This window comes from Microtus pennsylvanicus, chromosome 12 (assembly GCF_037038515.1).
Source record: "Microtus pennsylvanicus isolate mMicPen1 chromosome 12, mMicPen1.hap1, whole genome shotgun sequence".
In the NCBI taxonomy this organism is placed as follows: Eukaryota; Metazoa; Chordata; class Mammalia; order Rodentia; family Cricetidae; genus Microtus; species Microtus pennsylvanicus.
This window is the reverse complement of record NC_134590.1, coordinates 6,000,731-6,016,583: the sequence shown is the minus strand read 5'-3', so window position 1 is coordinate 6,016,583 and position 15,853 is coordinate 6,000,731. Positions and strand designations below refer to the sequence as shown.

The 15,853-nt window shown below is 39.7% G+C and overlaps 1 protein-coding gene across 4 annotated transcripts in view; it reads left to right on the top strand.

The window, feature by feature from the left end:
* Arhgap24 (Rho GTPase activating protein 24) overlaps positions 1-15,853 on the top strand; it is a 391,351-nt gene that overhangs the window by 167,935 nt on the left and 207,563 nt on the right. For all 4 annotated transcript variants that reach the window (XM_075942976.1, XM_075942978.1, XM_075942975.1 and 1 more), the window contains exon 3: positions 3,083-3,170. In XM_075942976.1, the coding sequence (XP_075799091.1) occupies positions 3,083-3,170 (88 nt within the window). The remainder of the gene's footprint in view (positions 1-3,082; positions 3,171-15,853) is intronic.

Sequence of the window (15,853 nt, the reverse complement as noted above, 5' to 3'; positions counted from 1 at the left end):
GAGATTTCTTTTTAAGAGCAAGTTAAGCTGAAATCAAACTGCAAACATACTTTGTTTTCTTTTACCGACTCTAAGCTGCCATACTATGAAAGATTGTATTTATCATACTCCACTTTGAAGTTACAAAGGCACAAGATGTAAAGGATATGACCATTAGAAATGAATATAAATATAATTTAAGTCTGAATATGCTAACTATTAGCGTGTAATTATTGCCACCTATTCTAAACCATCAGAAATGTTATACTCCCTTCCCCTGTCTGAGTCTTCTTCTCGATATCTCCAGTTTGTAGTGCAGCATCTTGAGCATCACGGTACAGTAGAGAACGCTGAAAGAGAAAATATGGACACTTGCACCCTGGCTGTTGTGTGTCTCAAGATCCCAGCCAGAAAATCACAGTGTCATTCCCATCAGAAAGTGTCATGAGGGTTAATGAAATTAATGAAACAGAGAGGGTGTTACTCCCTGGGAAGTCTGATGCTTTAAAAACAAGATGTAGGCTTTCTGTAATCCCTGGAGGAACTCACTGATGACAGTCATTCTCTGTGCTAAACTGGATAGGGTGAGAGTTGGGAAAAGATTCCTTGAACGAAGTATTACTTCAGATGGCAAAGAGAAGATGATACAACATAAAGGGCAAAATTCTGGACTTCGGAGTCCAGCCAACTTTGAATATGACTATTAAAAATATTTTTATAATTTATTTTATTTTTAATTATGTGTGCCTGTTACCCATATGCAGATGTATGTAGAGGCTTGATGAATAGGATACTTGGACCTGGAGTTTCAGGCAGTTGTAAACTGCCTGTTAAGTGTGCTGGGGAGCAAATTCATGTCCTTGGAAGAACAATACATACCCTTAACCACCTAGACATTTCTCTAGCTAGAATATGGATTTATTACACTAACAGTGCACATTTACTCACAGTAAATATATACATATATATATATATATATGTCCAAGTATAAATACTTAGTTTTAATTATATGCTCGAAATGCTAGGCATTAGTCACAAATTAAGAATCAATTAATGTAATTGTAATGTTATGTCTATCAAATAACCAGAGAGGTAATATCTTAGTATTATGGGAACATGATAACTTTTCTAAAAAAAAAAATAGTTAGCTAGGTCATAGAAAAACCACAGGAAAAGCTAAAGTTTGATGAAGGAAAATTAGCTTAGGAAGAGAAAAGGGTATGAAAAGAAATGGGTCAGAAGAAGCTATCCAGGTCTTCATTCTAGAAGAAAAAAAAATGTCACAAGGTACTTTTATGGTGGAAAGGAGAAATTAAACCTTTGTTTCTAAAGGATACTCATATTGCACTGAAAACCAGATTGGAGATGCTAAGAGCATTACGAAGAACCCAATGAAGAGGTTGGGGTACACTGGCATAGCAGATCATACTCCCTGGCACAGAGGAGGGCTGGCAGTAAACTAAGGGTGGAAGGCAGATAATAGCTTCCATAGCCGTAGCTTTTGCAACTGAGTGAAGGATGCTGGTAGGCACTCTGCTAGGGAACTCACGGTGAGGACTAGGTGCAATTACATTTTAATTTTAATGTAATTTAATCGAGTTTAAAATACCTTCTTAAATAATGCAGTTAGAAATGTCGAACATGCTCTGAGATGACAAGAGTCATTATTAGAGACATCTTGATGCTGAATGTCTAATCGTTATTGAAGTCATCAATGTGGGTGAATGTGAACGATTAGATAAAGAATTGTTAGAAAAGATGGACTCAGTGGACAAGTCTTTGGAAAATTATGTCATAAGGGCAGCCAGAGTCAGCAACTGAGACTCCACCAACAGAGATGCAAGAGAGAAACCCAGAGAAAACCAAAGCAGCAAGAAAAGGAGGTGCTTCAAGAAATAATGATCAGAGCCCAGTTGAGTGGCCATGCCTTTAATCCCAGCACTTGGGAGAGTAGAGGCAGGTGGATGCCTGTGAGCTCAGGGCCAGTCTGATCTACATAGTGAGTTCCTGGGTTGCCAGAGCTATTTAAGGAGACCCCATGTCAATAAAACACACACAAAAAAAGAAAAAGAAAAGAAACAGCAGTCAATAGTTTGATACTTCATTGAGAACTGAGCTTCATCAAGCATGTACCTTAAAAGGGGCATGCGCCCTCAATCACAGGTGCAAAGACAAGGCTACAGTGGTACGTGTGAATAAATGATTCAGTATAGGCAAATTTTTCTAGATAAAGACAAAATAGGATATAATATGGATTGAGTTATTAAGGACACCTTTTAAAAATGCAGTAGATATTTATGTTTGCCTTTACTGGTGGAAATGATTCATTGAAGAGAGAAAAATCAGATAAGAGGGATAATGAAAACATCTCAGTCCATTTTGTGCTACTATAGTAGAATCACTGAGACTGGAAAATTTATAACGAGCAGAAACCTTTTGGTTCACATTCAGGAGGCTGTGAGCCCAACTGCAAGGGACCAATATCCTGTCAGTGTTGCCGCATGGTGGAAGGCAAGGAGGGTGCTAAAGAGAGCACGAGATAAAATTTCAACCTCACTTTATCATAATGGCCATTAATACACTTAGATTCTGAAGAATTCTCACGCTTTCTATTCTTCCAGGCGATCTAATGCCAAACAATATTGCATTAATATTAAGTTTCCAGTCTAGAGGGCACATAACCAACTCTAGCAAGATAAAAGGCTAATTTGAACTTTGGCATAAGTTATTTTTAATGCTTTCATCTTGAGTTTTTATGGTTATAAATGGAAAAAAATAATATCTACTCCTTAAGATTATACCAACCGTGAGATATTATAGGATTGGTAGAATGCTCAATAAATTTGCTGGCATGCAGTACACTTTATAGACTGATACTTAAAATGAACCCAAAGTTAATGTTGTCTAACACACATGAGATATTCAACAATATGTACTAAGTGTAAATGAATGTCATTATGACTTGTGGGATTTGATTATCATAAATGGGAGTGGGTTTGATGAACGTGGCCACTTACTGGGTCACAGACACAACTTGGATTCTCAGTTTGCTGCTGCATGGAGCTTGCCCTTATGATGACATTTGGGGAATTTGTGTTTACAGGGTACTATTCTTCTGCCTGGAAATAAAGTCATTGAGCATCCATGCAATGAAGAGAGCCCAGGGAAATTCCTTTTTGAAGTCATTCCAGGTAAGATCAATTTTCTGTTTTGATTAAATTATTGCTGTTTCGTGTGGGGGAAAGTGAAGACAGCAGGTTTTGATCTCCTTCAATTCTGGCTAAAAACATTAATTGAGAATACAAGCATTTGCTTTGGCTATCATTTACACAGACAGTGACACCACGTTTGCACACAGATACAAACCAATGTGCACGTGTGTGTATGCATGTGCTCATGGCCACAGGAGGTTCATTTGCCCATGAGACTCCTGATTTGGCTGGAACTGATGAGATGGTATTGTCAGGGACCGTGTGAGATGAGCCTAATTTTATAAGGATCTTGTGATGGAAACTTTTCTTGAGATCCATTCAAATTCTGTTCCCAGAGGATTATCTGATAAATTCCCTTGCAAAACTGCTTTATGAATAAGTCTTTTCAATTTAAAAAAAATCTCTCAATGCCCAAGTAAGAATTATTACAGTCCTGTGTCTCCACTTTGCTTCCAAACAACCACGTACACATGTCTGGCCTGTGGACCGAGGATTTGTCTCCCAGGTCATCAAGAGTGTTCAATATCTGCAACATCTGTTCACTTTGCTGTGTTCATTCTTCTTGGCTATCCGCTCCTACCCGGTTTAGTCTGTCTAATCCATACGTAAATCTTAGAATAGCCCTGAAACTGTGCCTCCAAAGCCACAGCCTATGTCTTTGATAAGTTCTTTGGTGTCTCCTTATCCCCTGATAAAAATAAAAGGGGGTGAAGAGTGTGTTTTTATAGAGTTGGCATTGGACAGCCTGGTTGGTATGATACGACTGATTTCCACGCAGTGTAGGGTGGGTGTGAATTGATTCGTGTATGTAATATGTAATTTGTATCAATAACGCCGGCACAAAAGCAGTCAGTCTGACCTATTTTCCCAAATTAACAAAGACTGGGATTATAAAACGTGGAAGCATATTTCCCCCTCAGTGGAAACAGCTGTAGCGTTGACCTCATCAGGCTCAAGATGGAATCCATGACTAAATGTTAATTAGTGCAGCTGAAGTGAAGAAAGGTTAGTCCGATGTGTTGTGTTGTTTCCCTCCGGGGAGAACACACTGTAAGAAACCTGACTCTTGTTTGCCCTATTAAAGTCCGTTTATTCTTACTTCTTAGAGGAATACCTCCGATGGAACCAGATTCCAGATGTTGCAGAGGCTTTGAAGTATCAGTAGAGGAAATCTCTTTCTCTATTTATCCTCTCACACCAGGGCCTGTTGGCTTTTAAACCAGTATGGTATTAAATGGATGGCTTTGGCTTTTTATCTCTAGTAATAACGTCAAGAGTCTGTCCACTCAGTCAGTTTGCTAGCTGTCCATAGATCGCAGATTTTAGAAAAGGCTCTGTTGTGAGGTGGGCATTCTTGAACCAGTGTTAGAGTGCCATGTCTTCAGGTCTAAGAGATTGTGAAAAATTCGTTCCAATATGTTTTGCCTGGGCACGTGTCTTACAGACAGTGCACATGCTGTAGGGCCCATGATACACTGCATTGAAGACACTGAAGGCTACGTGCTAAGAAGTCTGGAGTCTGTAGAAGTGTACAGGGAATTAGGTCTCAATGCTATTCCCATAGCAGTACTTACAGGGTTCTCACACCTCTAGTGAGACAGGTCGCTGTCTAAATCATCAGTGCTGTGAGTTAAGACTTACAGTTCCACATGGTCTGTGGAACTGTCACGGAGAGAATATGACAGTTGTGCTTTCAAAGGGAACCTAGAAGCTCACAGACAACTCTGAACGTCAACTGTCTTTGTTACTAACTTCAGTAACTGGGGTTTTATTTCTGCAGAATGACGTTCCCAGGCAAGTACCTGTGTGCTCAGTGTAAGAATATGGAGATCTATTGTATATAGTAAATGCTGGACTTTTGAAAAATTAGGATTATTTACAAACAGCAAGACACTTGCTTTATCTTTCCAAATGGGAATGGCAATATGATATTTTCCAGTTTTTCCAACTGCATAACGTTTTAACATGGGAATTTGAGAGGTTACAGTGAAATGTTTTCATTAATCAGAAACTGGAGGAAGAAAGAATTGGAACTATATGGCTGGCACTTTGTATTACATGTATTTGTCATATATGCATACATATATGTGGCAAATCTATATTCTATATTGGTTATCTCTGTAGAGTTCTCAGTTGTCACCTTACATTTTACACATAATAAATACAGAGCCAACATACCTGTTTTTATGGACATATATGTCAGACTCTAACTACCCAATCTATGTGAATGAATATGAGACACTGAAATCCTTTAATCCCGTTGGTTCCTGGTGATTTCCCACAAAGCTAGTGAAAACCTCCAGCAAGCTCTTTGCTATTTATACCAACACTGTATACATGTATACAGATTTGTGTGAAAGGGCAGTTTATTTTCATGTAAATTACAGCTTCATAATGTATTCCAATATATGGATTTTTAGGGGTATTTTGCATTTATTTGAGATATCTAAAACTAATAAATAATAAGAAAAATAATGAATTTTCGACAGAATTGGGAAACTTGCATCTTTGTATATTACTAATTCATGTTCATTTGCATATCACATTTCTATGCTGATGTTAGACTTGTAAAATCCTAACTGGGAAAACAATCCATTCTAAATAAGTGTGGATTTTTTATAGATTTATTATCCCTGAAATGAATTATCTTCTGCACAGTGCCATGACTTACAACATCTCACTTCAATTTTTCCAATTTTCTACTTTTTTTTTCAAAAAGATGTTTGCCAAATTGGCATATTTGAAGACTATACAGTCAGATGTGCCAAATTTTAGACTAGAGAAAATGTTTCTGGCCAAGTACTAAGCCTTTGGGAAATATGATTGAGAAAAGAATGTTGGCAAATTTTTTAATTGAAGAAAGAAAATGTAGCTGGTCTTTGCTTCTTAAAATGTGTTTGGGTTGAGCTTTCCGTGTTTTGTTACAAAATGAGCACACTGATGAATGGAGCAATAAAGCATTGATTTTCTTAGAATCACATCCCAAGAAGAGTAAAAGGGAACACAGACCCAGCTAAAGAGGGGCAAAGAGAAAAGGGGGCTCTGCACCCTTCTAGGCAGGAGCAGCATCTTCACAGTTCTAGCTGCAACCTTATTACTCGGCACCCCAGGCACACAGTTGCGTGTATCTGTGATGTTGCCGAAGAAGATGCAGCTGTGTTGAACTGTTGGTGCTCTGGGAGGCCTTCCCTTCTGCTTCTGTGACTGGAGGCTAAAATGGGGGGGGGGGCATCATGCCCTGCTTCCTTCTTCTTCTTCTATGCCTTGGTCTCTGAATGTAGGGCTTCTGGCCCACAGATGCTGTTACTGGAATATAGCACCTCACACCGCCTGGTCTTTGTGCTCCCCTTGGAATGGTAATACTTTCATGGTGGACTCATAGGGCTTTGTGTTAGTGGGATTGGCAGTACATGCACTTCCCATGGCAGACTGCTCCCACTGTGTACGTGGTCCTTTTGGATGGAATACAAGAGGACTTACTGTCCAACTGCTTTCTTTTAGGGTATTTAAGCAGCCAGCACATTCGTGTTCCCAGGCCTGGAAAGGGAGGGAAGCCCGGGCTGTTTCCCTGCTCCCATATCTTGTGCGCTTGTTCTTTTCTCTGAGGGACATCAACCATAGGATATAGCTTAGCCAGTGATCTGCCAGCTTCAAGCTCCAGCAGGAGGCCTGACCTTGGGAGGAGGAGGAGGATTTCCCAGTTTGCAAGCTGTGTCCTTGCATTTTCCTGACTTCCTAAACCAGCATGTACAGTGTTGTTGTATTTTTTTATGTGATGAGTGCTTTGTCTCCATGAATTATGTGTGACATGTCTATGCCTGGAGGCCAAGGGGGAAGAAGAAGGTGATGGATCTCATGGAACTGGAATTGGGATGATGTAGACTACCATAAAGGTGCTGGGAACCAAACCTAGGCCCCCTGCAAGAGTAGCAAGTGTTTTTAAGCACTGAGCAATCTCTCTATCCACTTTCTGATTTTCTATAGCTGGCGGACAGTCTTTCATATCCCTCAAGAGTTTGTACCTACCTGTTACGGGAGGTCCTCCCACTCCTCCAGCCTATCGCCGCTGAGATACCAGCCCCTTGGGGCGTGGTCTCTCTCCCTTTAAAAAAGCGGCCACTTCCCTCTCCTCTCTCTCTTCACTTCCTGCTCCGCCGGCGACTTGACTTCCTTCCTGGTTACGCAGAGGGCTGACAGTGATCTGTAAGTTTTTTCCCCTTTAAATAAATATCACCCTATTAATCATAATCCCAAATTTGTGTGGCATTGTTTGTGACTTACGCCTTCATTTGGCGCCCGACGTTTGGTTTTAGAACCTCTCCCGGCTCGCAGCCGCGAGTTCGGCTTGGCGGCCGGAAGTTCGGCTTGGCGGCCGCAAGTTCGGCTTGGCGGGCGCTTGTTCGGCTTGGCGGGAGCCCTTGCTTCCTCAGTCGCTGCCTGTGGATTTAAACTCCACAGGCCCGCGTAGTCTCTGCCCGCGTGATTTGCTCTTTTCTGAGTCGTTTTCAAATCTCCCTTGCAAGCACAGCTCTTAAGTGGCGCGAACCAGAGCACGCGGTTGCTGAAAGCTGCAACCCCTCAGGGTGACTCTGTCACGTGGAGGCATAAGTAGCTTCCAGATTGCTCTTCTCTACCCCTGGATTCTAGGTTTCTGGTTCCATCTCTGGAATTGATTTAATTACATTTACTTTGTTGAGCAACTTACATTTTCCAGTTTTTAACAAATACTAGGCGGACTCTGAAACAGGACCGTGTTTTCGTCGAGACTTGGCAACAGCGCCACCTGCTGGATAATAGGTAATATGGCAGTTCTCGTTTCCAACGCGAATTTTACTGTTCTGGTTACCAATACAATGGGTTATATCATGCAAGGTTTATATGACTATGGGGATAACTTAATTTACTGGTTACTAGGTTTCAGTATTCTTTTGCATATTCTTTCATTTAGGAAGATCATGGCACTCCTAAGAACCATACAATCTTTACTAGAAACTCATGCAGGTCAGGAGATTAAGGATTCAAAAGAGACAATAATAAAAAGACTTGAAATGATTGAAGAAATGATTGGAGCTGGTGAACAGAGTAATAAGGCACAAGGACAGGATACAATGCCAACACCAGCTATTAGAACTGGCTTACCAAAGGTTTTAGCAGCATACCCTATACTTAATTCTGACAAAGCGTCAACTTCTAAAGGCTCAAAGGGAGTCAGAGAAGCTAGATGGACGCCAATAGCAATGAATGATCTAAAAGAAATTAAGCAAGCTATTGTTAATTTTGGCTTGCACTCTGCATACGTAAAGGAAATGATAAGGACTTGGGCTTCTAATGCTAGAGCTACCCCCCATGATTTCCATCAGTTAGTGTCTGCAGTTTTAGATAATGGACCTTCCTTGATGTTTGGAATTTATTTCAGAGAAGAATCCAAACATATGGAACAGCAAGGAAGAGCAAAAGGTATTGAGGTTTCCCAAGATCAAATTCTTGGTGCAGGAGAATATGCTGATCCACAGGTCCAAGCTCTTTATGATGATGAAGTACTGTGTTTATGTCACCAAGCAGCTTTAAATGCTTGGAATAGGATACAAGATCCAGCAAAAAGGGTTGAATCATATACCAGAATTAGGCAGGGACAGAGAGAACCCTTTATTGACTTTTTACAAAGATTAATTAAGGCTCTGGACATAGGGGTAACAGACCCAGAAGCTAGACGAATACTTCTTGAATCTCTAGCTTTTGAGAATGCAAACATAGAATGCAAAAAGATAATTGGGCCTTTAAAGTCTAGATCAGCACCTATGGATGAATGGATTCAGCATACGATGAATGTTGAGACGTTTAGCTATAACGATGAATCTTGGGTAGGAGAAGCGATTTCCACAGCAATGAGGAGACATCAAACTGCCAGGTGTTTTAATTGTGGTAAATTAGGACATCTGAAAAGGGATTGCAGGCACAGAATTTCTAGGAATATTATCTCCTCTGGGAATGACAAAGATAGGAGACCTAGGCCTTCAGGTATATGTAGGAGATGCGGTAAAGGCCGACATTGGTCCAATGAATGCAGGTCAACAACAGACAAACAAGGCAACCCGATACCGTCGGGAAACTCCTTGAGGGGCCTCTCGCAGGCCCCCAAGCCAACAGTGGCCCAGTCATTCCCAGTCACAGTGGAGAATGTGCCTCACCAAGAAAATTAAAAGCTCCAATTTCTGCTGTAAAAAGTAATACTGGTCTAAATGATGAAATCCATGTGGAGGATGAGTCAAAAAACCCAGTTGGACAGAGTAAACGTATATTTTGGCAGACTTCTATTAATGATCAAAGACCAAAGCTAAGAGTCTGTATAAATGGCACTTTTATTGAAGGCTTATTAGACACAGGTGCGGATGTAAGTATCATTACCCCAGAATCTTGGCATCCGAATTGGCCTCTTCAAGAGGTAGATGTTCAGTTCCTGGGAATTGGAACCCTATCTCGTGTAAAACAAAGCACAAGATGGGTTGAATGCATAGGGCCCGAAGGGCAAATAGGAAGACTAAGGCCATATATAGCCAATATTGCCATAAATTTATGGGGCCGTGACCTGCTACAGCAATGGAATACCCAGATTAACATTCCTGTAGTTCCAGGAACTCATAATTCTGGGAAGTATATGATGAGGTATTATGGAAAAAGGTCACTAGCCATTCAGGCTGTACAAGAACATACAGCAAATACCAAACCTTTAGAGGTACCAACAGCCCTACCTTTAAAATGGCTAACTGAGAAGCCAATATGGATCAAACAGTGGCCTCTAGCTGAAGATAAACTACAGGCATTGGAACAGCTGGTGCAGGAGCAACTAGATGCTCACCACATTGAAGAATCAACCAGCCCTTGGAATTCTCCTGTGTTTGTTGTAAAAAAGAAATCTGGTAAATGGAGAATGGTGACAGATCTAAGAGCTGTCAACAAAGTAATTCAACCTATGGGCTCACTACAATCTGGAATTCCTTTGCCTTCTCTGTTACCAAAAGGATGGCCTCTTATAGTTATTGATTTGAAAGATTGTTTTTTCACTATACCGTTACAAGAAAAGGATAGAGAAAAATTTGCCTTCACAGTGCCTACTTATAATAATTCTCAGCCCAATAGGAGATATCAATGGACTGTCCTCCCACAGGGTATGCTCAATAGTCCTACACTGTGCCAATATTTTGTAAGTAAGCCATTGGAAATAATTCGTAAACAATTCCCCAAGTCCATTATTTATCATTACATGGATGACATCTTGTTATCTGATTCAAATAAAGATACTTTAGAAAGGATGTTTGAAGAAGTAAAGAAAGTCTTGCCTAGGTGGGGATTACAAATTGCCCCTGAAAAGATTCAAAGAGGAAATTCTATTAATTACCTAGGTTACAGAATAGGGTTAGAGAAAATTAAAACGCAAAAGGCACAAATTAGGAGAGACCGGTTAAAGACTCTTAATGACTTCCAAAGATTGTTAGGAGACATTTCCAGTCTACGACCAGCTGTTGGGATAACACCTGATCTAATAGTTCATTTAAACAAAACCTTAGATGGTGATAAAGATTTGAATAGTCCAAGAGAACTGACAGCTGAAGCAGAAAAGGAACTGACAATGATTGAGGAAAAATTACAGGAGGCACATGTGGATAGGGTGAACCCAAATCTTAGCTGCATCCTAGTCATATTGCCTTCCAGAATTTCTCCTACAGGGATTCTAATGCAGAGGGAAGATATTATTTTAGAGTGGATATTTATACCTAATAAACCAAGTAAAAAATTAAAAACTTATGTGGAAAAAGTCTCTGAATTAATTATAAAAGGTAAGCTGAGACTTCGTCAACTAGCAGGTATAGACCCAGCAGAAATTATAGTGCCTTTTACTACTGAAGAAATAAAAAAGTTATGGGAAGACAATGAACCGTGGCAAAGAGCTTGTGCTAATTTTTTGGGAGAAATTAATAGCAACTATCCCAAAAGTGGTAGACTTAACCTCATAAAAAGAACTTCTTGGATTCTTCCTAGAATTGTACGTGATGCTCCAATAACTGGAGCCCGTACGTTCTATACTGATGCAAATAAATCAGGGAAAGCAGGTTACAAGTCAGATGAATTGAGTAAGGTGGAACAAAGCCCTTATAATTCTGTCCAGAAGGCAGAATTATATGCCATTCTTATGGTGCTAAGGGATTTTAAAGAACCTCTTAATATAGTTACAGATTCACAATATGCAGAAAGAGTTATCTTGCATATTGAAACCGCTGAATTTATACCAGATGACACAGAGTTGACTTCATTGTTTATCCAGGTACAAGACATAATCAGGAACAGGCTTTGTCCGATGTACATAACACACATCCGGTCCCATACAGGTCTGCCTGGTCCTCTAGCCCAAGGCAACGCTGAGATTGATCAATTATTGATTGGAAGTGTGTTGCAGGCCTCAGAATTTCATAAGAAGCATCATGTCAATAGTAAAGGCCTAAAGAAAGAATTTTCCATTACTTGGCAACAAGCTAAGGACATTATAAAGAGATGTCCTACTTGTTCTTTCTATAATCAAACACCGTTGCCTGCAGGGAGTAACCCAAAGGGCACTAAGAGAAATGAAATCTGGCAGATGGATGTGTTCCACTTTATAGAATTTGGTAAATTAAAATATGTACACCACACCATAGACACGTATTCAGGTTTTCAATGGGCTACTGCCCTGAGCTCAGAAAAGGCTGATTCAGTAATCACACATTTATTGGAAGTTATGGCCATCATGGGTATACCTGCGCAAATAAAGACAGATAATGGTCCAGCATATGTATCTAAGAAAATGAAACGCTTTTTTGATTATTATAATATAAAACACATTACAGGTATACCAAATAATCCTACAGGTCAGGCAGTTATAGAAAGATCAAATCGTACTATAAAGGATATGTTGAACAAACAGAAAGGGACCGAAAATACCCCCAGAAATAGATTACATAATGCTTTATTAACCTTGAATTTTCTTAACGCTAATGAGAAAGGAACGACAGCAGCAGAGAGACATTGGATAATGGAAAAGTCTGCTGAACTAAATCAACCGATTTATTTCAAAGATGTGCTGACCTCTCAGTGGAAGCCAGGAGATGTGCTACGTTGGGGAAGGGGTTTTGCTCTTGTTTCCACAGGAGAAGAAAAATTGTGGATACCATCAAAATTAATAAAGTTTCGATTTGAAGAAGAGAAACCTCTTGGAAAGGAGAAATGACAACTCATCCACAATGATGATGTTCATACAGGTGGTAAGAAAAACATATAGAATGGGGGCAGGGTTCTGTTCTTATCTCCACAGGAAAACACTCATCTTTGAGAAATTCAAGGGACCCTGGATGTTTGGATACTGACAGATGGAAAAATACCTGCCCGATAGGAAATATCAAGAAAACTGAATGGGTTGTGTAAGTAATATTAAACCATATTTCTAAATTTATAAAGCTGGTTTTGAAGTTGGACTCTGGCTCAGTCCCTCTCCAATTCCAAGCCTGTTAGTAAGAGAAAAACCCAGAGTTTCTGGAGTTTCTGTCTCATGTCAAGAGCCATGATGTGGGACAGAAAGAAATATGAGTTTAGAAAACATCTTTGCTTTTCTTCATATCTATCATACTTTTCATTGACTATATCTATCATGTCTTTCATTGAATATATATATGTCTATATGATTAATGCTTAAGTTTCTCATAATGAACAATGAGTTTTTCCTGAAGTGACATTTGAAGTTTCCAGGAAGAAGATGGGGCCCCATAACAACAACTCCACCTGGTTGATATGACGTCATGATACTGATAGCGCTACAACAAGACCTGCTTTGGGTACCAGCTGCACAAGACAATTCCAACTTGGTTAGCTGAAATGGTGCACATCTTATACAACATTTTGGCCAGACCTGCACAAAATACTCAGAGACTATTGGCAATATTAAAAGACTTGATCTTGAAATTTAACCATCATTTTACTTTCACAGGATCCCCCAGAAAGAACGTCGCCCCCATGACAGCTGGAAGTAATTCTAGAGGACGACGTCCCCTCTCCCAGTAAAGTTTGCCCTTGGGTTTAGGGACATCATTTAGGGGTTGATTATAATTAGTATACGATTGAGGGTTGGGGGAGGAATTTTATAAGCTCAGGGATCATTTTGAAAAAAAAAAAAAAAAGAGGGATGATGGGATAATAGATTTGTAATTGTGAGTTACTGTTTTTAGACAAATATATTGGTATAGATTCTTGTATATTGATACAAAGTTAAATTATAATGACTATTGGATGCATGCATGTTTCTACCTTGTTTAAAACATTTTTATGTATTGACATATATTGTATTGTATATATTTACCATATTGCTGTATACATTTCTACCTCTGATTAAGATACTTATATAATGTTTGTGTATTGATATATATTTACCTACTGCAATGTATATTTGTACATTGTTTATATTTGGAGGTCATTGTCCTCATTTGTTTCACAGTTGTTTATTGTCTTAATCTTTAAGTTAGATAGATATTGAGAATTATATAGACTAATAGTCATCTAAGTTTGTCATTTATAATTAGACTAATCAGGTTCTTTAGATATATAGAGATTATACTCAGTATAGATAGTCTTCAACTTCTTCAAAGAGCTGTAGAAAATGGCCTTTAATCTAACTCAGAGTTTTGTGGTAGTGAGACACAATTGCTCCTGGCAACACCACTCTATTCCCGAGAGAATGTTGAGCACCAAAGACACTCCACCTGGAGCCTTTCCTTTTGGCAGAACTGGCCTTGGGGCAAAGAAATGCCCATACCTCAACCACTGACAAAGATACAGAGCATGCATCAATGGATAAAACAGGGCTGTCTTATCCTGCCAAGACAGGGTAAGATAGTTTTGAAAAGTTGCTTGCCTTTGAAAATGGTGTGTCAGTTATGTTAGGCCTTAGCCAAAGTTGGTTGCTTCAACACTGCTAATGTGACTTTGGGTGATTGTCTAGGTAGCTAGTTGTCTCTGTGATTTGTTGCATGTTTTGGAAGTTGTTTTACTGAACTTCCTAATTAACCAGGTAACATTATTTCCCTTCTCAGATCTTCGATGGGGTTGAAGACTATATAGATGTAGTTACTTTTCTCTCATGACTTGGCCAATTTATTTATTATACAAGACCTAAGCTAGTTAGAATAGGATATTTGTACTTATTGTATATAATTTCATAGTAGGTTTAGAACTCTCTTATTTAAACAAAAGGGGGAGGTGTTACGGGAGGTCCTCCCACTCCTCCAGCCTATCGCCGCTGAGATACCAGCCCCTTGGGGCGTGGTCTCTCTCCCTTTAAAAAAGCGGCCACTTCCCTCTCCTCTCTCTCTTCACTTCCTGCTCCGCCGGCGACTTGACTTCCTTCCTGGTTACGCAGAGGGCTGACAGTGATCTGTAAGTTTTTTCCCCTTTAAATAAATATCACCCTATTAATCATAATCCCAAATTTGTGTGGCATTGTTTGTGACTTACGCCTTCACCTACCATGAAGCCACTCTCTTAGAGAAGCATGTCCAGTTTCCTGGTCGTGTGTTGTAACCATCGTGACAGCGCTCCATCTCTGACTTGGTTTCTATCCTTAGATTGGAAGGGATACAACTCCACATAGCATCTATGGTCAGCCAGAGGCGGGGCTCAGTCTCTAACTTGGTTTCTTTCCATAGTTTGCAAAGAATGCAGTTCCAAACAGCATCCATGGTCAGCCATGAGCAGGGCTCCATACAGCAACTTTTCAACTGAGAATCTAGGGCACTGTGTTCTTCAAGGAGTCCTTCAAGGCAACTCTAGGATAACATAGAAGACATGTTAATACAGTTCCACCTATAATCTTAGAGCAAGTTTCTGTGAAACTCATCCAGATGGAGAGTAACGTTAGGGCTCTTACTGGCAGTGCTCTCTGGAGCAGAACTTTCTGCCTGCCCCTGCAGCTGAGGCTGTATCTAAGTCTACGGAGCTCTGAAGATGGAATGCCCCTTGAGGTTGCTCAGACACAGGATCTGGCTTTTATTTTCTAAGATCAACTACTCCTTGGTTATAAAGCAAGATAAATCCAGGCCTGGTGAGTCCTTGAGACATTAGAGAACATCTCAGCTTCTTTTCCATGACTCTTTTCTCTTAGTCCCCACAGGTCCTTGATGGAAGCAATATGGTTACAACCATTACATACATGAAGAAACTGCTACATGGAAAGATAATTTGCTCAAGGGTGATAAGCTAACACTGACTGCATTAACTAGAGTCTATAAATATAGACATGTATTCTACTTGTCTCTGTGTGAGATTCTCTGTGCATATAAAACAGTGTGTTGCTGATTTACAGGCCAAGTTTCAGGAGACTATAAATGTGTATAAATGTAATTATGAGGGCTTAAAATGAGTCAGCAGTATATTAGAATCTGGACCACATTTTCAGGAACATAGGCATGTGAAGTTACTTGCTTTTGACCAAAATAGATAAACAGAAATCTCTCTTCATCTCATCCATTAAGATGGAGAATTTGAACACTTGAGATGAGAGTAAGCCTTTTAATTTATTTGAAACTATTCACATATTTAAAAGCATCATAAAATGAACACTGGGTGAAGATGCCTACAGACTCATT